General features: G+C 45.0%; 1 protein-coding gene across 2 annotated transcripts in view; it reads left to right on the top strand.

Moving 5' to 3' along the window:
• Kcnab1 (potassium voltage-gated channel subfamily A regulatory beta subunit 1) overlaps positions 1 to 19,262 on the top strand; it is a 332,096-nt gene extending 312,834 nt beyond the window's left edge. For both annotated transcript variants that reach the window (XM_057757376.1, XM_057757377.1), the window contains exons 12-14: positions 5,585 to 5,705; positions 10,466 to 10,554; positions 17,590 to 19,262. In XM_057757376.1, the coding sequence (XP_057613359.1) occupies positions 5,585 to 5,705; positions 10,466 to 10,554; positions 17,590 to 17,679 (300 nt within the window). In that variant the 3' untranslated portion in view covers positions 17,680 to 19,262. The remainder of the gene's footprint in view (positions 1 to 5,584; positions 5,706 to 10,465; positions 10,555 to 17,589) is intronic.
• Positions 19,263 to 20,186: the final 924 nt, after the last annotated feature.

Raw genomic sequence — 20,186 nt, 5'->3', positions numbered from 1 at the left:
ATGGCATCTTAGGCAAGGATGTGAAGGAGGAAGGCAAGAGGGGTTTGAAGGAAAAGGAAGAAGCGAGGAACACCTACTGTGTGCCACGCAGAGCTGTGAGCTACCTTTTAATGCCTTCCACCTACTACGCGCCAAGCAGTGAGCTGTGAGCTACCTTTTACTGCCTTTCAGTTTCACAATGCAAGCAAGATAGCTTGCAGTCAGTTGTGGCTAAACTGCTACAGACACTCCTCTACTTATGAAGGGGCAATGCCCAGATAAACTATAAACTCAAAATATCCTGTCAAAATGCACTTATTATGGCTAACCTACTTAATATCATAGCTTACCCTAACCTTATCATGAAAAATGAAAAAAAATCTAATACAAATCCTTTTTATACTAAAAAGTTGACTATCTCACTAATTTACTGAACATTGGACTGAAAGTGAAAAACAGATGTTGCATTGATACAACTTTTACATATCAGTAAGAAAATCCTAAGTCAAACAATTTTAAGCTGGAGACCATCTGTATATTCTTTCATAGGCTTTCCAAAAAATTCAAAGCACTTCACATATGTGGGCTATTTGTTATCAGAGTAATCCTGCAAGAAGCAGGCTTCTGCAGGCAGAAACTGAAGCCCAAGGACATTAAGCAACATTAAGACTGTAAACTCCTAACAGATAAAGCTCAGTGAGGACCGGGCCTCCTGCTGTCAGTGAATTATCTTCCCCTAAGGCGTCTGTTTCCTTTCACACCCAGGTCTTTAAAGGAAGCGATAGTTGTGCTGTGTCTGGTCGGTCTGACTGCAGCCGCTAACACTGTTTGATAAAAGCTCACACACTGATGAAAAATGTCCACAAATGCACTAACGAAAGTAGGAAAGGGGAGGGGAGAAGTACGAAGTGTTTGACTGTGGTCAAGTCCAAAAGCAACTGGGAAATGTATGGCTGTGTTTCACGGAGTCGATCCAGTAGGAATATAAACAGGAATTGTTTAGAGCCTGCCCCAGAGCAAGGTCTGTAGAGTGTCAGGCTCTGCACTATCAAGTGCTTTCTGAGCGATGCCTGTGCTTGGGAAAGGCGCGTAAGCAGAACTGCCACAGTGAAGATGAAAATAAAAATGAAAGAAGCAAAGGGAAGGGCATCCCCAGGACTAAGTCATAGTATGGTGCTAACAGAAAAATTTGAGACAAGGGGACAGATACATTGCCAACTTTTAACACAGCCCTCCGAATGGATCATATAGCACTGTTGTTATTATCAACAAAATGCTAATACTTTGTGCCTGCTATATTGAACTAAAATTGAAGAATCAATCATTCTTTAAGAATGACTCTCCAGGGCTCTTGCAGGAAACAAGATTAGCAAGGGAATTTTCTGTGCAGCTGCTTCTGGCTGGCCCCGTCCCTCTTAACAGTGACTTCTAACTGCAGGCCACCAACTCTGACTCCACTCTGACTCCCCTGTTGAGAAGCAAACCACTTCTTCCAGTATAATCGATGTTCCATGGGTACCAACCTGTCAGGCCCAATAGAATCTACTCTCTCACACCCTTCTGCTCACACTTAACTCTCCTTCAGCTCAGCAATGTCTCTGCCCAAGATCTAGTCATGCTGGTCAGACGCCATAGTGCTACCCCACATCGCGACCTAGCAGGGCTCCTCCACACAGCCGGGTCCACTCCGCACAGCCCCAATAGGTCTTCATTTTCCCTTTCCGGGTTACTGCAGGAGTGAACTCGGACGCTTTCCCTGCCTCCCTCTTCTCAACAATCCACCCTTGTAGCTAATTATCTTTCTAAGAGACCATATCATAATCCATTTCAAAAAGCTTCCCTGACTTCCCGGCTTATGGGATAAATCCCAGATCCTCTTGGAATCTAAGTCAAGTCTATTTTCCCGTTCTTGTCTCTCCTATCCCACATTATTTCATGCCCCCCCCCCAAATGCACTGCACTCCATTTGCCTCCCAGACATGCTCTTCCCATTCTCCTGTGGTTCTCCCATCTTGTCCTCAAGAACAAAGCCTGTAGCTTAATGAAGTTACTGAGTTATCTGCACTTTCCTCTATGTATCCATCAACACTTCTTACAGAGGCTGGAGCTTCTGGCTGCCAGGGACAGACCTCAGTGTGAACAGCCCCATTCTGAGAACTCTATTGCCACAAAGACAGTCCTCGAGGGTGGGGTGGGCTTGGCTCAGTAGCCATCTGTTCAGGGACTGGAACACGGTCGGCCCTCCTCTATTTATCTCCATTATGGATATGCCATTTTCTTCCACTCCGCATGAATCTTGCCAGTGAAGCTGGGAGCAGGAAAACTGAAAGCCACATCCTTAACTTAAGAGAATGTATCCTAGAAGAAAAGGGATCTTTTATTCATTAGCTTCAGACCAGAAAAGAATGGTCAAAGTTGGCGATGTCCAACCTGTGAGTCCAGCAACAGCAGCCGAAAGAGAAAAATCACTGCTCAGCTCAGTCGTCCACCACTTTGTTGGTTTCCATAAAGTAGGTGCTACAAACACGGCTTGTGAGGAGATTTATTGAAGCATGAAGGTCACTCATCTACAAAACACTTCAGTTCCTAGATACCGAGTTGTGGATGCTTCAAAGAGAGGAGCTAAAACCCTCTAACCTATCACAGAGCCTAGGCACAACTCAATAAATGCTGGGTGAACGTGATAACCCAAAATATAAGATAAATTAATTAGTACTTTAGCAATACTGTCTGTGTTGATCGTGTCGGGATACAGAGACCAATTGGATAACCCTGATGTCCAAGAAGTACCCCAGGGGCTTCCACAGACGCACATGTGAAGGGGACCATGATGGAGCAACAGAATCCCCAGCACTGTGCCTCCCATCCACAGTGGTGACCAAATTCACCATCAACCTTCTTGCAAAACACAGGGTCACTTTCATTATTAATATTTTAATTAGATTTCATCTCTTCCCACTGTTAACATTTTCCTATTTGAAATGAAGTTAAAGCTGTTTATTTCCAAAACGTAAAGTTCATGAGATTTTAATATGTACCATGTACCTTAGGAATGCTTGATTTAATGCTGGGTGGTGGTGGCACACCCCTTTAATCCCAGCACTCAAGAGGCAGAGGCAGTCGGAGTTTGAGGCCAGTCTGGTCTACAAGAGTGAGTTCCCAGACATTCAAGGCTACACAGAGAAACCCTGTCTCGAAAAACCAAAAAAAAAAAGTTTTATCATTTTTATAGAACTACTCTATTTTTGAAATATTGTATTAAAAATTCTTTTTCTTAAGATTGAAATACACTGTGTGTGTGTGAGAGAGGGAGAGAGGGAGAACTGAGAGAGAGAGAGAGAGAGAGAGAGAGAGAGAGAGAGAGAGAGATGCATGTATACCAGTCATATTGAAAGACTCGTGAAAATAACCAGTAGGTACAGTGCTTGCTGCACTGAAGCCCTGAGCTTGGATTCCCCAGCACCCATGCAAAACGGGGAATGGTGCGTGTGCCTGTAGTTCAAGCACCTCTACAGTGATGTGGGTGGCAGAGACAGGAACGTTCCAGAACCTCAAGGGCCAACTAGCCTGAGAGGAGTGAGCAACAAAGAGAGCGACACGTGACTGCCACATATGCACAGTAGTATGTGTGCTCACACTCACATATGCACAGTAGTATGTGTGCGCCCACACTCACAAATGTACAATAGTATGTGTGTTCACACTCACATATGCACAGTAGTATGTGCCCACACTCACAAATGTATAGTATGTGTGCTCACACTCACACATGCACAGTAGTATGTGTGTGTTAACACTCACATATGAACAGTAGTATGTTCAAAAGCATTTGTCTATTACTTCCTTACTTTGTGTTTGAGTCACACTAAGAGACACTGTTTCTCTGAAAGATTATGAAATTATGAAATTTAGGAAAGGATTAATGGTATTTTCCTATTTCATACATATTTTCCCACATCCCACAGCTCTTCAGGGATGGCAGCACCCTGACTCAAGGCTGCCTGGGCCCTAATCATGTGCTCATTGTCCACAGCCATCCACCCCAGCACCAGCTGTCACCTCCGAACATGTTGACACCCTTCCTCTGGAAGAATCAGAGACTTCCCAGTGCTGAAGTTAGGAACGCCTTGGCCATTTCCCCAAGCAAAGTCCCCAGTGAGGAGCCAGACCATAAGCCTTTGGTATCTAGGAGCAGACAGAACTGGGGCAGCTTGCCCTTCTTTTTCACATCTGTAAAAATTATTCCAAAAATCACAATAAAACATAATGTGGTTAGCCCTTTCTTTGGAAATTCTTAGAGTGATGAGAAAACACTAAAGCCAGCAGCCTATTGAAATCCCCGGGAAGAGTGCCTATGCCCACTGCTAGCGGCAGAGCTTCCTGCTGCCTCTAAGGTTCAGATCCATGGGTGCAAGGAAAGAGGACGGTCCTTGCGGACCCTCAGTCCTTCCCTTCAGCCACTGCTGGTCAGTGCTAGCCTTGTCTATCCGAGGATTAATTCTCATCTCCTGCAAGAGCAGAGCCTTCTGCCAGTAGGACTGGGGGAAATTCCCAAAGCCCTTTCATATTTGGGAAAGTAAATTCAACAGTCTACAGGTCATGGTCAGTCTTTTTCCATGTTTTAAAAAGAAGTTTCCTTGGTTGTCTTTTAAACTCTTACTCTACTGATTCTAATCACTGGCATCAAAACACAAAGTCTCCATAATAATATCATTATTATCATAATGATTATAATTATCATATTATTGTATTAGGGAGCTGGAGAGATGGTCCAGTGATTAAAAACACTTGCTGCTTTTTAAAACCTAGTTTTAAAAACTCAGGTTTTAAACTTGAACCTGAGTTTAGTCCCCAGAACCCATATTGGATAACTCACAACTGCCTGCTACTCCGGGCTCTAACATCCTCTACAGCCTCAAAGAGCATTGGCACACGTATGCAAAAATGCAAAAATAAAATGTTTTAAAATAACAATGAGGTTAGGGATAGAATAAGGCAAAAGAGATGACAGTTATTACAATGATGTAAAACAACGATCTTCAGGGAGCAGAAAACTCTTTTGGCACAAAGCTGCTCAGGGGGAGTAAGGTACATAGCTTTGGAGAAGGCCCTCCTTACTATATCTAGGTTGAACAAGGTATCCATCCAAAGAGAATAAGTTTCCAAAAAAGGCAATACAAGCAGTAGGGAAAAATCCTGGTGCCACTGCAAGTGGCCCTGCAGTCTGCCCAACCATGCAACTGTCACCCCTATTCAGAGAGGGTCTAGTTTGGTCCTATGCTGGTTCCTTCCCTGTCTAGTTGGAGTTGGTGAGCTCCCATTAGCTCCGGTGAGCTGTTTCAGCGGGTGTCCCCATCATGGTCTTGCCCTCTTTGTTCATATTCTCACTCCTCCCACTCTTTGGACTTTGGGAGCTCAGTGGAGCTAGAGTTGTACGTGGTTGTGGGCACTGGAAATCAAACTCATGCCCTGAGAGAGCAGAAGACACACATAACTGATGAGCCCTCCAGCCTCACCCTGGGGTTCTTATATTTTATTGAATTAGCAGCTTTTGACTTTGTACCCATACAAGACACTACTGCTTACGTGCTATTGTTATCCGCAGTGCTACCAGTGGCTGAAGGAAAGAATTGTAAGTGAAGAAGGGAGAAAGCAGCAGAACAAGCTAAAAGACCTTTCTCCGATTGCTGAGCGCCTGGGCTGCACACTACCTCAGCTGGCTGTGGGTAAGAGAAGGACTGGGGATGGCAGAGCAGGCCTGGAACAGGGGAACTTTCACTGAGATGACTAAAAGTGAACTTTTCTGTGGCTGACCGACACCCTACCATGGTCACATGTCGCCCGTGGGGCAGGCTGATCTCAGAAGCATCAATTCTGGTAATTCTGGTACATGCATCAGAAAGGGAGTTATTCAAGATATTCCCGAATGACTTTTCTATGTCACAACATCTTTCCTTTCCCTTCTCCCTTATAAGACAGTTGCATAAATACGAAGAAGAAAACAGCGTTAGGTGAGCAGACAGATAGGAAAGACCTGGGAGGAGTTGGAAGGTGAAAATGATAAAAATATATGAAAAAACTTTAATAAAAAAACTAAAAGACAAAACACACATGTTCAAGTGTCTAAGGGGAACTGTGCCATTACATTACCCAGTGGCACCATTTCTTTGACAAGCTCCTACCCCTGCTGAGACAAGGTTGGTAAGGGGTTGAGAAACAGGGCTTCAAAGAGGCCCTTGGCTCGTGCACACTGAAAGCGGATACTGCAAGGGCAGCTTCCCCTGGAAACTTTTCAACAGCCATGAAAATTGTTCTCATGCTGTGTAGTCCGTGAAAGGTCCCGGCCGCCCAAAACCACATGCACTGGCACTGTCCACTAAAACATAATGGGAAATACTTGTTTCGTCTCAAATTTGCCAATGGCCATATTAAGAAAAGTAAAACGGGAACTGAAAAGATGGCTCAGTGGTTAAGAGTGTTCGCTGCTCCTCCAGAGGACCAGAGTTTGATTCCCAACACTTTCTGGCAACTCACAACCCTCTGTAACTCTACCTCCAAGGGGCTCAATACCCACTTTTGGCCTCCACAGGCACCTGAAGACATAACATACATTCACACAAACACACACGCATGAGCACACACACATACGCACACACACACACGCACGCACATAAATAAAAAATTCAAAAAAAATTTTTTTTTGGATTTTTCGAGACAGGGTTTCTCTGTAGTTTTTGGTTCCTGTCCTGGAACTAGCTCTTGTAGACCAGGCTGGCCTCGAACTCAGAGATCTGCCTGCCTCTGCCTCCCGAGAGCTGGGATTAAAGGAGGGTGCCACCACCGCCCGGCTTTCAAAAAATATTTTTAAGGTCAAACAGAAAGAAGTGAAATTAATTTTAATAATCCATTTTATTTAACATGATCTACCCCCATATTACCATTTAGACATATATAAAATTGAGGTTTTTAAAATATTCTTTTTCAGCCTGTTTTCAAATCACAGCATCTATTTTCCATGTGACACACGTTCAGCTCAGCAGTCACACATGGTTAGTGACCCCAAATTGAATACAAAAGCATTCAAACTTGCGGGGGCTGGCGAAGTGCTAGGCTGTGCCGTGCACACTCCACAGTCACTGCCGCAGCGTCCTAGGCTCAGAATAATCCCGTGAGATACATGCTATGAGGAACCCTGGCTCACAGATGTCACTGGATGACTTACTACAACTGGCACAGTAACTAAGAATTAAGGAGCAAAATAGGTGTTAATTCTAAGGGGAAAAGTCCTAGTAAGAAACAGCAGCAGATCAGATACGCTGACCTAGAGAGATCAACAGGCCAGGGTAAGGCCTCTGCAAAGAAGTTTTTGTTGATGGCTTGGCTCTGCTGAGGTTAGAAATATAAAAATTACAGCAAATGGCATTAGCGAAATGGAAATGGAGGTTGGAGAGATGGCCCACTGGGTAAAGGCACTCAGTGCCAAGGCTAACAATCTGGATCTGATCTCCATCTCCAGAAGTCATAGGGCGTATTTACATAGAACCAGACATACTGGGCTTGAGGTTTTCTTAACACACACAAGAAAATATCTCTACTATATAGTAAATAAGATTTTAGGTGGCAACATGAATTGAGTACACTTGGCCTTCCATATCCACAAAGTCAACCAACCGTTTACATTATAATAGACATTATAGGTAATATGGAGATGACTTAAAGAATACAGGAGAGCGTGTATGCAAATATGCCATTTAAAAAAACAATTAAAAAAAACAGAATTGAGTGTGTCTACATTGTAGGGAGGATGGAACCAATTCCCCACAAATACCAAGATGATTATATCAAAGTCTGGAAGAAATGGGAGAACATTATCTTCCTAGGGAGAATTCCTCCGGAAGTTAGATATTCGTGACATACCCTTTGTACAGAATGTGGGTTTAAATTGATGGATGCTGGTTTTTCCTCCCTCTATGCCTTAGGTCCTCAACCTGTGGGTCGCAACTCCCTTGGGTCCAAGAGAGCTATTCACAGGGGCTGCATATCCCATACCCTGCATATCTTATATTTACGTTACAATTCATAACAGTAGCAAACTAGTTATGAAGTAGCCACAAAAATAATTTTGTTGCGGGGGTCACAACACAAGGAACTGCATGAAGGGGTCACAGCATTAGGAAAACTGAGAACTACTTCCATAGATGTTTTTCTTGCCCGTCATCTTTCTTTTCAAACAAGCAGCTGTTTTTATCCACAGAATTCTAAGACCCAAAAAGGAATGATTTCCAGACTCAATGCCTCTGATCTCCAAGGACACAGCGTGACTAGGGGAGGGGAAGCTTCCAGCAGGAAACAGACTGCTTGGATCTGCATGGTGCTCCCAGTTGCACACATGCCCAGGAGCCAGCACGCAGCTCACAGGCACCATGGATGTGCTTGCCAGTGATGCCCAGTGAGGCAGGCTGATTAGGAAGAATCAGCTGCAGGTGCAACCCATGGCCCAGCTCTGCAAAGCGGGTTCTCTTAGCCCTGCAGTCCTAGGAGGAACAGGGTGTTGCTGAAATCAGTTCACTGCTTTGCACTGAACTTCCACTTGTTCCAAAAGGGATGCTAAGTGCAAAGCGGAGGTAATAAAGGCAAGACAGGGGGAAAGGGAGGGGGGGAGTGCTGAAATGACCACCTGGAAGGACTCAGTGATTGCCTCAACGGCCAGTCTGCGTCCTTGAGGACCAGCTGACAGCAGGCCGCTGAGGAAAAGGAGGCAAAAGTGCTGGAGATGAATCCAACATCTATGCCTGTTTCTCCAGTAATCATTTAATAAGTGTGACCCAGGCCTCAGGAGGTAGGGGCAGTGAATCAGAAGTTTAATGTCATCCTTGAGCTACAAAGAAAGTTCTAGGTCAGCTTGGACATAAACAAGAAAGAAAAAGTTATCCAGTAAGTATTTAGAAGCATGTATCTCAAGTGAAGACCTTCTAAGTAAAACATGCTTCGTGAGGCACAGAAAGGGCGTGTTACAAGCCCCCACGTAACTCTGTTACATGCAAAGACTAAGAACTGGTGGATGAGAGGAACTGCAGGATAAACAACTAGACACGGAATTTAAAAGGGAAGGTAGAAACAAAAAAAGACAATCCCTAAAGACCCCAGATTTCTAGACTGGTGGGCCAAGACGCTGACAGAGTCAAATGAGACTGGCCAAGCAAGGCAATAAGAGGCATTTGGTGTCCGAAGATCCAGCAGAAATGTAGATCCATGCTAGGCTGTTCACTGTAACCAGGAAGTTCCTGGGGGCCGTGGCTTCCAGAACAAGGGTCAGCAAGGGACTGGACCACGATGAAGGGGAATACAGGAGTCTAAACTGACCTTCCAGAACTTTCAAAAGTTGGAGAAGTGTCCAGGAAAATATAGTCAAAGGTCATCTATTTTAGAGCGATTTTAGAGTATTCTCTGTAGACAAAGAAAAATAAGAAACAACACTCAAGGGACAGAGGAATAATGTTTAATTAATCCAAGATAAGGAAAATGGATTCAGGGCATTGTGGCCCTAGGCCAAAATAACAGTCAACCTCTTCTACAGCCGGACAATATCACTGTGAAAACTAAGTAGAAAAATGAGCAATATTCTGTCTGGTGGATTTAATATTTTAGATGAAGTTCAAGGAAAGTGAACTGAGTGTTCACTGAGAGTGAACACAGGGCTTTAGGGCAGAGATCCTGGCAACACAGCTGCCCATGCCTATAATTCTAGAGTAAAATCAGTTCAAGGTCATCCCTGGCAGGCAAGCTGGAGGCCAGTCTGGGCTACAAGAGACCCTGTCTCAAAAAACCCACAAACAGCCCCCAAATAGATCTTTTACCATTTGAGGAAAAAGAGATGGTCAAGGGTCAAGAGAGGTTTAGTTGGATAAGGCCCAATCACAAGACAGCAAAGGGGATGGGGACATGTGAGGCACCAAACCTCAAGATTCTATGGTTCTCTCCAGAACACTCCGCTACCCCCAAGTAGAAAACACAGGGTCAGCTTTGATGGGATGTGCAGAGGACTGGAGTTCTGAGAGTTTTTTTTTTTTTTTTTTTTAAAAAAAAGCAATTGAGATAATCAATGGGAAAGACAGAAGAGAAAAAGCGACACGGTATATAGGACAGAAAGGACGCCTGTCAGAAACTAGGACCAGACATGACTAGTCGTTGAGCAGTACCAGGTATTTTCAGAACAAGGTACTCCTATGATGGGCAGCTAACTGTACTTAATAATCCAGTACCTGAGAACAAACCTACTATTCAAACGCACAGACTGATTTCATGAAGGCTCTGAACAAGAGGTGGTGTCCCAGTTTTAAATCCCAGAGAACACTGTGGCCTCCATCTCCCCGCACCACCACCACCACCACACACACAGAGGTTAGTAAATCTTGGCTACAACATAGCTGTACCTGGTGCTTCTGAGTTCACCAATAATCCTGACCCAGTGCTCTGCTCTTTCCAGCATGGTGCCTGAGAAACGAGGGTGTGAGTTCTGTGCTCCTGGGATCATCCACCCCCGAGCAGCTCATTGAAAACCTCGGTGCCATTCAGGCAAGTATTGCAGCCCTTTCCAGCAAACTGCAGGAATGCGACACTGTGTCCCCAGGCAGTGTCCTGGACAAGGTATTGGGGGACAGGAAGCTGTAAGCAGCAACAGCACGCTTACACAATACATGGGATCTAGGGCTGTCCTCTGCTTATTTAACAAACACGTTTCTCGGATTCCACAGTGGTTCATATTTTGTGGGGCAGGGCATTCCAATGTCAAACCCAGCAAACGGTTTCCTAGGTCTAGCCACAGAAGTATGTTTAACTGCCCGCCTGAGTATGTAACACTTCTAAGATGATATGCACACACCATTGATTCATTTGTTCCCGTCACAAACTACTGCCAGCCCACCACATCGACTTACTCCTTTCCGGTCATCTGACAGCATCCTGTGATACCCACTCATCACATCAGGATAAGATGTGTGGACTGGAAGGCTGAAGATCAGAGACCTCTGGCTCTCTTCCCCACTGATTTCCCACTTCCTACTATGTGACCCTAGTTATTACTCCAGTAGTATCTGGGGAGTGAATTCCTGTCTGGAATTTTCAGATCACTCCCCCTAGAAGAGATTCCAGGAGGCCCATCTGCCCCCAAGGGATGGCCTGAAAGCCGGATGCTGGGTTGAGGTTGCAGCAGCATCTGGGGAATACGCAGGGAAGGACAGAAGATGCCCAGGTCATCTAAGGAAAGGGGCGGGGTTAGTGGCCTGATGGGATGGGTCCTTCACCACTCAACACGTCTCAGTCCTGAGCCTGCCCCCTTTGTTGACACCTAGGCTGAGCCTACCCACTACTTAGACATAGCCTGCTGAAACAAACAGTGTTTGCCTTCTGCTTGTGGGGAATAATGTCATGGCTTCTCCTCTATCCATCTATTCCTAAGACAAGCCCTGCCAGCTCTCCAGGAAGGAGGGTGGAGACAAGAGTATTTAAAACCCCATTTAGAAACAGACCAGGATGCGCTGGAGACTATGGTACAGATTGCTTGCCTAGCCACCACCTTTCTCAGGACCAGGAGGTGGGGTAATGCTCTCTGCCTGGTCCCAAACCCTGCCCAGCCAGTTTCTCCTGGATTCTGTCGGGTCTGACCCTGCCTGCCCCAGGAATGCCTCCTCTAATGAGCCACACCATCTCCGTTCATTTTCAGTTATGCACTGGCCAAAGATACAGTTACACAAAGATGATGGGGTAGGGGCGCATTTGTACCCAAAAGAACTGAAATTAGACTCAGTGGTTTCAATTCCACTCATAGACCGGGTACTTATTCCATCTGGCACCTAGCCAGTTGGGTTACTGTAATGAGTATGAGTGACATCCTGCCCTCAAACCGCTGGTGGGCTAAGAAAGAAGAAATTAAGAAATCTTCACTTTAAAGCTGAACTCTTACTATGTAAGAGGTACTGACAAAACCACAGGACACAAGATACTGTCCAGTCTTCCACAAGCTTACATACATACTAGGAGACTGGTAAAAAATGTACAATATTTCAGGGCTACTAAGCAAACAGAATGTGGTACCAAACAGCAACTGAGAAACAAGTAGGCCTACTTGACATAGTATCTTTGCAAAAGCCCCTCCCTATAGGATGTTTATTCTGAGTCTTTGGACTGACTTCCATGCCTTCCCACAGCCCAAGAGTATATTCAAGGAACAGATAGAGCAATGTAAGGGACCTAGGTTGGGAGGGAACACAGCTTATGGGTATGGGATCCTTTACAGGATTTAAAGAGAACAGATGTGCTCCCATGTGAACGTCCAGATTCCTGAGGCTGCCCCCAAGGAAAGCAGAATGTGCTCATCACCTAGGCAATAGAAGTGGAGTGGGTGGATTTGTAGATTTGGGAGGGACAGATAAAAATCTTGGCAGGAAGAAAAATGCAGAATACCTATCATGCTAACAGTATGATCTCCAATCCCAGGGGCAGTCACAGCCAGGGGCAGGCATGAAGAAGCAGCCCTAGATTTGAGCTGGAGGAGCCCACTGGGTAGTGAGGGAAAGGGTACTTTCATGCCCAAAGGACAAAGGAAAGGGATGATACACAGGCAGCCTCACTGCTAACACAAGGGCTTACCAAACTCCCTTCTCAACCCCGAGCACCAGCACGGAAGAGTCTAGACGTGATGTAATGGAAGCCCTGGATGTGGTGAAAAGTAGACTAAATGATAGCTGTGGAAGCCAAACACTGACGATGGGACTGGCTGCAAAGGCACAGAAAATGTGCTGGCCGCCATAAGGAAAGGAAAATTCCAAGAAGACCGGAAAAGTAGTAGTTGCACTGCACAACAGAACATGCCTATGGCACAGAGGTGCACACATCCTTATATACACACACACACCCTCTCCCTGGGATTCTAATCTCCAGTCACCACAAACACTTCAAACCCGACCCCCACATACATCCCAGTTAATAGTGGTCCACCCTACAAAATCCCCATCATCCTCAAAGAACTCAGTCCTAGAGGGCCTCCTTGAAGACACCCAGTCCCAGCAACACTAGCCAAACTTCCCCCATAAACTGCTGAGTCTTCCAGGCAGCGTAACAATAAAGGCTGAACAACTGGTGCAATCTCATTAAATCCGCACAATAGTTTAGAAATTGTACAATTTTAATCTCATTAAATCTGCATAATAGTTTAAGATGTTATAAAGTACCCACAGTGTTTTTAAAGAGTGATTTCACATGGAATTCTGGAAGTATGGCTCCTCTAGAAAACACTCGACTTTTAACAGTACACACATCTCCAGGTTTTATTCAAGTACTTTAATGTCTTCACTGTTCCTAGCTCTATGTATTTTGACGAGTTGTTTTGTCTCACATGGCTAGCCCACTGGAGTTTTCTTCCACTAAATTCAGTTTATGACCTCCAGTCTCACTGTCAAGTCTCCAAGTAACACTAGCTATTTAGAACCTGAGACTCTAGAGCTAGCTGGCGGGGAAACAAAACTCCTTAGTCAGCTTCAGGTAGAAAAGCCTTAACCAGAACCACAAGTTTCCCAGGCGGAGGAGGGGCTACACTCTTGTGCCAAGCCCCCAGGCTGCTAAGACAGTCCTGGAGTAGAGACAAGGTCACCTCGGCCAGTAGGACTGCAGCAAAGTGTGAGGCCCAAACCTCAGAACTGGTCATCCTAATTGCATCTTACCCAGCCTCTCTACACAGGGTCAGGCTATTCCAGAGAAAAAGCTGGTCTTTGTCCCTTGTCTCGTGGTATTATGTGTACCCTTTGGTTTACGTCTAATAAATGCTGGCCCGGAATAAGCAGCGGCCTACATGCATGTCAGCTCTACAGGAAGCCCACATGCACACAACACATCCTGCTCCAGTGACTCCCAGACTCCCCACTTCCCATTCCACTATCACTAGCCTTTTTAAGTCCTGTACTGTCCCTTAAGACTGTGTTGTAATGCCTGATCCCTTGCACCCTCCTCCAACTCATCCTTCCAATTTCCCCCAGGTATCTAATGGGACCAAGTTCTCAGAACAGTAGTTCTCAATTTGTGGGTCTTGATTCCTTTGAAGGTTCAACAGCTTTTTCACAGGGGTCTCATATCAAATGTTTATAATTCCTAACAGTAGCAAAATTGTCGCGGTCCCCCTCGGCCAGCAAGGAGGACGTGCAACACCGGAGCTCTTCTTGCTAAGCAGTTTATTCAGGACCTTGTTAACAACTGTAAAATCTCTCTCTCTCTCTCTCTCTCTCTCTCTCTCTCTCTCTCTCTCTCTCTCTCTCTCTCTCTCTCTCCCTCTCACCCTCTCTCCCTCTATCTCTTTTCCTCCCTCCCAGGACAAACCTCTCCCAGCCCTTAAGTAGGCATGGGCTACCAATCCTGGACTGCCAGGTGGGCACTGCTCATAGGTCCACGCATATGCAAGCAGCTGACAACCATTGCGTGATAATAGCATAAGTCAGGCCTAGTTGATATTAGTTGATTATCACAAAGAGCACTCGCTTTCGGGATCGCGGTGGGTGGGAGCCAGCACCATCAGGTGCGACTCCACGCAGCTCTCTACACATAGCCATCAGGTGTGACTCCACACGGCTCTCTACAGTTCCCCCTTTTTGTTTTGCAAAGCAACAGGCAAGAGTAGAGGTCTGATCTCTGTTAAAAATGGAACATGTACTAGTGTCTGTCCAGGTGTCATCCACCCAGAGAACACTAGACCTGTCCGGTGCCTTTTTACAGAGGTGGCTGACAGACTAGGGTATGGACTTGCCTCTCTTAACATACCCCAGCTGCCATACCCCCGTGGCACATTCATTCTTGTCAGCTGAATGCATGGAAGACACCTTCTCCTCGTGCACCTCTTTGGCTTCCCTAGCAGCTCAGCTGATCCTGCTTCTGCTAAGTGACCATATGCTGCATTCTCATGGGTTGTCTGATCTTACACAGGATTTAAAGATAAATGCCCATGACAACAGGTATTGAGATTGCCAGCAGTAGGGTCCCCAATCACCACTAGACCCAACCTCCCATTTGGGCTATGGTATTCTACCAACCCTTTGGCTAAAACAGTACATAAAGGTACCTGCTCCTACAATAAGGCAATCTCTTGATTTAAATTCACTCTGTCAGACTCTTCAGCGGCGTGCAGAGCCTAAAACTGCCATTACCTTTTCCTTGCCCCGCGGCTACGCTGCATTCTCGGGCAGCCCTGTGGGGTCTGTGCTCCAGCTTTTGTTGCGTTTGCTGATACTCTTAGCACTGCTGTGGCATCCGCCAGGCTAGGCACCGACTGCTGAGGCAATGTGCCTTCCACCACAGCCACCTAGCAAAGCTCTGCTCCAGCTGCCTTCTAGCCCCAGCTGCATTCGTTCTGGGTCCAAACTGGTGCACAGAGTGGAGCAGAACTCAGGAAAGCAGGCTTGCTACTCTGCAACCACTGAAGGGTGGAGCAGAACTCAGGAAAGCAGGCTTGCTGCTCTGAAGGAACCCCACTTAAATTATCTTATAGGGAATTTGGACATTGTCAATGTCTCTGGCTACTTCCTGCTGAGCGGGGACATTGCATTCTTACTGCCATTTTCAGCCGTGCTCGGATGCAGGTCGCAGCAGTGGGGGGTGGGGGAGGCGGAGACTCTACCTCCCCACATAGCTGTAAGGTGGAGGTGTGGCAGCACAGCCCTGACCCCATCGGGGTAAGACGGATCCCATCTCGGCCGGATCCCATCTCGGCCTGTTGCCCGGGGCAGGGACAGAGATCCAGGCCAACAGATCTTCTTGCGGTTGTGCTGCGCACACGCTGGGAGTGGCCTAGCGTTTGCAGACCCTCAGTGCTGCTTGGCCTTGGAGCAGCCGCTACTCACACTCCACTGCAAACTCAGGAGGTCTCGGTAATTCAAACCACATGAATCTAACTCCCTTCCTTAGCGTACCTTGTTCGGTGGCAAAATTCAGATCTCTACCAAGCTTGTCCCAGTATGACACATTAAGATTGCCAGAGATGGCAAACCAAGGAGCAATTGTGTCACATTCAGTCAAAAACCTTTCCAATGCGCTCCTTAACAGCTCTTTAAGAGCCAGAAAAATCAGGTATGATGTTGAAGCGCCCATTCTAAAATCCCATTCTTTTAGTTTTACTTTAAACCGTCCACTTTGGTCGTGGCTATACTGCCCCGCTCTCCCTTCTACCGGGGAGAGCGGAAAACCCGCTTTTTTCGTGGATCCCCAGTCTTTACCTGAGGATTATCCGGTGCGCCCCCTGACTGCAGCAAGTTCTGGGCTCCACGGAGAGAGGTTTGGAGGTTCCCTGTACACGCGCGGCACCACTTGTCCCCGTATGGGCCACCACCTGTCACGGTCCCCTCGGCCAGCAAGGAGGACGCGCAACACCGGAGCTCTTCTTGCTAAGCAGTTTATTCAGGACCTTGTTAACAATTGTAAAATCTCTTTCTCACTCTCTCCCTCTCTTTTCCTCTCTCCCAGCCCTTAAGTAGGCATGGGCTACCAATCCTGGATTGCCAGGTGGGCACTGCTCATAGGTCCACGCATATGCAAGCAGCTGATAATCATTGCGTGATAATAGCACAAGTCAGGCCTAGTTGATATTAGGAGTTGATTATCACAGAGAGCACTCGCTTTCGGGATCGCGGAGGGTGGGAGCCAGCACCATCAGGTGCGACTCCACGCAGCTCTCTACACATAGCCATCAGGTGTGACTCCACACGGCTCTCTACACAAAATTATAGTTATGAAGTAGCAACAAAAATAATTTGATGGCTAGGGTCACCACAACATGAGGAACTGTATTAAATGGTTGCAACACTGGCTTAGCGTTCCCCCCACAACCCACAGGATGAAGCCACCAGTGGCATTCAAGCTCCCCTACATATTCCAGCTTCTTCTCCCTCATCCTTACCATCCCCACTAGTCTACCCGTGTATCATTCCAGTTCACTACTCAATTCCACGCCTTCCATCTATCTGGGAAGTCTATGAAGCTGCAAACATCTTCAGCAGTTCTAAGTCAATAGCTGGACCTCTATTCTCAGTCCTACATCAACGCTATATCCACTGTCACAGCTTCTAGCAACATACGGCTATTTGAGTGCATCAATGATGGTGACGGCCTGTCCAAATGTGTGCACACCTGAGTTTATAGATGTGTGTGTATTCGTACGTATAGAATGTTCACAGGATTTGAAGGGCTTACTAATACCCCCAAAGTTCCTTAATTTTCTATACTAATTTCACAGTAAAATGATACAAATATTAAATAAAATGTGTTAAGTGGATACAATGGAATAAAAATGTAATTATACTATTTTAAGACAGCTGGATTACCTACTAAAAATTAAACTAACGTAGATTACTTACATTGAATTTCCACTGTACAGAGCGCTATTCTGTTACTATGAGACTTCACTTATGTTTTCATTTCTTGAGTCAACAAACACAATCACTGGCTTGAAGCTCTGTCCAGTGCGAGGTATGAGGGTGGGGCTTCATTCCAGCTACGGCTTTGCAAGTAGAAATGACTACTTAATGTTGAATACTCAACACTAACACCATCCTTGGTGTTTCTCCTCCTCCTCAGGTCCTCCCTAAGATGACATCACATGTGGTAAATGAGATTGACAACATACTGCGCAACAAGCCCTACAGCAAAAAGGACTATAGGTCATAAGGCAATGCATGAGCCACAGAAACTGCATGGATAAAATCATGGTGGGTAGGCAGTGCAGAACGACCTTACTAGACACTTTTCCATCACTTAGCAGCTTGCTGCTCAACCTCTAGTGTCCCAGGATTCTCTGAGGTTTCTGCTGTTGCTACCACTGCGCACCCTGAATTCTGAACACATGAAAATCCATTCTATTTTCTTATCTTGAACTGGTCCCCGATCCTTGCATTGCTCTATGCACCTCATGCTTCTGCAATGGAAGGAAGATTGGAATAGGGGAATCTATTATCTCCAGACATTCGTAACTTAAAGAAGGCTGTACATATCTATTTTTTTTCCAAAGGAGCAAAAAAAATCACAGAACAGAACAGTATGTGAGCTACATAGGAAACAGGATATCCTCACTCTTTAGTCTTGCTTGGGAGAACAAGCAACTAATGTACGTATGTTTTCGTATTTCATATTCACATTAGTAAGTTTTAAGTCACCCGTCACTCTAAAGTTTCTAGGTACTTGCTTTCACTGTTGTTGAAGTTACTTGTTGCTTGGCCCTGTAAAGTTTATCTGGGGTACCTGTTAGGATTCTAGTGTGTCTATTTACATAGAGGTATAAAAGTATGAACACCCCCGATCTTTACTAGATACATAATAGCTAATTTATAAAAAAAATTACAATGTTATGGAAACAGCTTTGAGTATTGTGTTCACTTTTTACATTTTATTAAAGCCTGCATATACTTTCAATCGCTTGTAGGCACAACTTCTGCAAATTTAAGTTATCTGAGATTTAAAAATACACACATGCTCAGTTTTTCACTCAAACCTATAAATAGCGAGAAAGGCAAGTGTCCAGTTTACCACTGAGACATTACAATATACAGCTTGGTATTTTTTGAGGCATTAACATGAAAAGCAAAGCATAAGCAATGTAAAAAAATGCATATGCTGGATAAATTAACTTGCCCAGAGAAAAAGCAAAACATTCCAAAAGCTCCTGATTCTAATCACAAAACACTACTCTGTATGCATGGGAGCTCTTTGCATGAAATAGGGGCTCAGCTTTGTGCTCAGAATCTGAGATTACCCGGTCTACTCTACTACTTCGCCTCCCTGCATCCCACCTGAGAAAACTGTAAGACTACACGGTATGGATACCTGCAAATAAGGAGAAATCACAGGATGAGTTTTTCTTTCCTTTCTGTAAAGGTGGGGTCATTTTCTAACTCTATTTGTCCATCTGCCGATGGACAAAATTCTACTTTACCTCTCAGTAAGTTCTCCATCACTTTTAAGATCTACACAAGAAATATAAGAACTTAAAATCATTTTCAGGTATTTACCACATGGCTAAGTTCTGTATCTTAAGCTAACAGGGAAAGATACCAACAAATACACGATTGTTATTACCTAGCGTGTAATAGGCAATTTGGAAGTCCACCCGTGAGTATGTGACTAATGATGGAGACTAACTTTCCAGTTATTCACTGTAAATTTAATCCACTGAACTACTGTATGTATAAATGAGTGGAGTGCTGTCTAAAGGAAAATCAATTCATTTGCTTTGAGTAATAAAGACATCTGTGCAATCCCATAATAGATCTTTTGGGTCTTTCATTATAAGGCTTAAGATACATACATACATTCTCTCGTATATAAAATACAAATAAAATGTCACCATGAAATACACAATAATCATCTAAATGAATTAAATCGACATCTATACTGCACTGAATGCTTAACTGAAGTCACAGAGACCAAAACAGGCTGAAGCGAGGAAGTGGTATACACTCTTACTCCCAGTTCTGGGGAGGCAGAGTCAGAAGGATCGAGAGCTCAACTTAGGCTACATTAGACCATCTCTCAACCATCCCCATTCCCACAAAAAACAGAAACAAACAAATCTGCACTGCAAGCCTTGAGTGCTGGCGCGCACACACCTGTAATCAAAGCACTTGAACTGCGCAAGAGAGGACCTTACGTTTCTGGCCAGCTTGGACTGCACTTAGAAGACAACTTCAAAAATTTCTACACAAACTTTTCTTTCCTTTTCAATACATGTGTGGTATGCGAACGCACATATAATAATCCATGCACGCACACAGAGACAAATAAAACTTAAAAAAAATGAATTAAAGACTCTCCCAAACTCCTAAGAACTACCGTTTGAGACTCTAAAGAAGATGGGAAATAAACTTGTACTGACCCCAAGAAATATGCTGGAATTCTCCGTATGTGCACATGTGTACATTCGTACAAATCCTCCCTTAGTGTCCCCAGAAACTGCAATGCCTGGTAGGCAAAAAAGTCACGTGAACAAGGAGAGTGCAGTGGGCACACGTTAGCAGCACACTACGGCAGGGACCTGACTTCTTCAACTGTGTTGTGCCTGTCACTACCTCACACACAAGTGAGCAGTAACTTCAACAGTTCATTTACATGTTTCATAGGAAAGACGGTAAATATAAAACATGTAATAAAGAAACTCACATGGTTCACATAAAGAACTGCAG

Source organism: Chionomys nivalis, chromosome 24, assembly GCF_950005125.1.
Source record: "Chionomys nivalis chromosome 24, mChiNiv1.1, whole genome shotgun sequence".
NCBI lineage: Eukaryota > Metazoa > Chordata > Mammalia > Rodentia > Cricetidae > Chionomys > Chionomys nivalis.
Note: the sequence above shows the minus strand (reverse complement) of the source record. Positions and strands in the feature narration are given on the sequence as shown.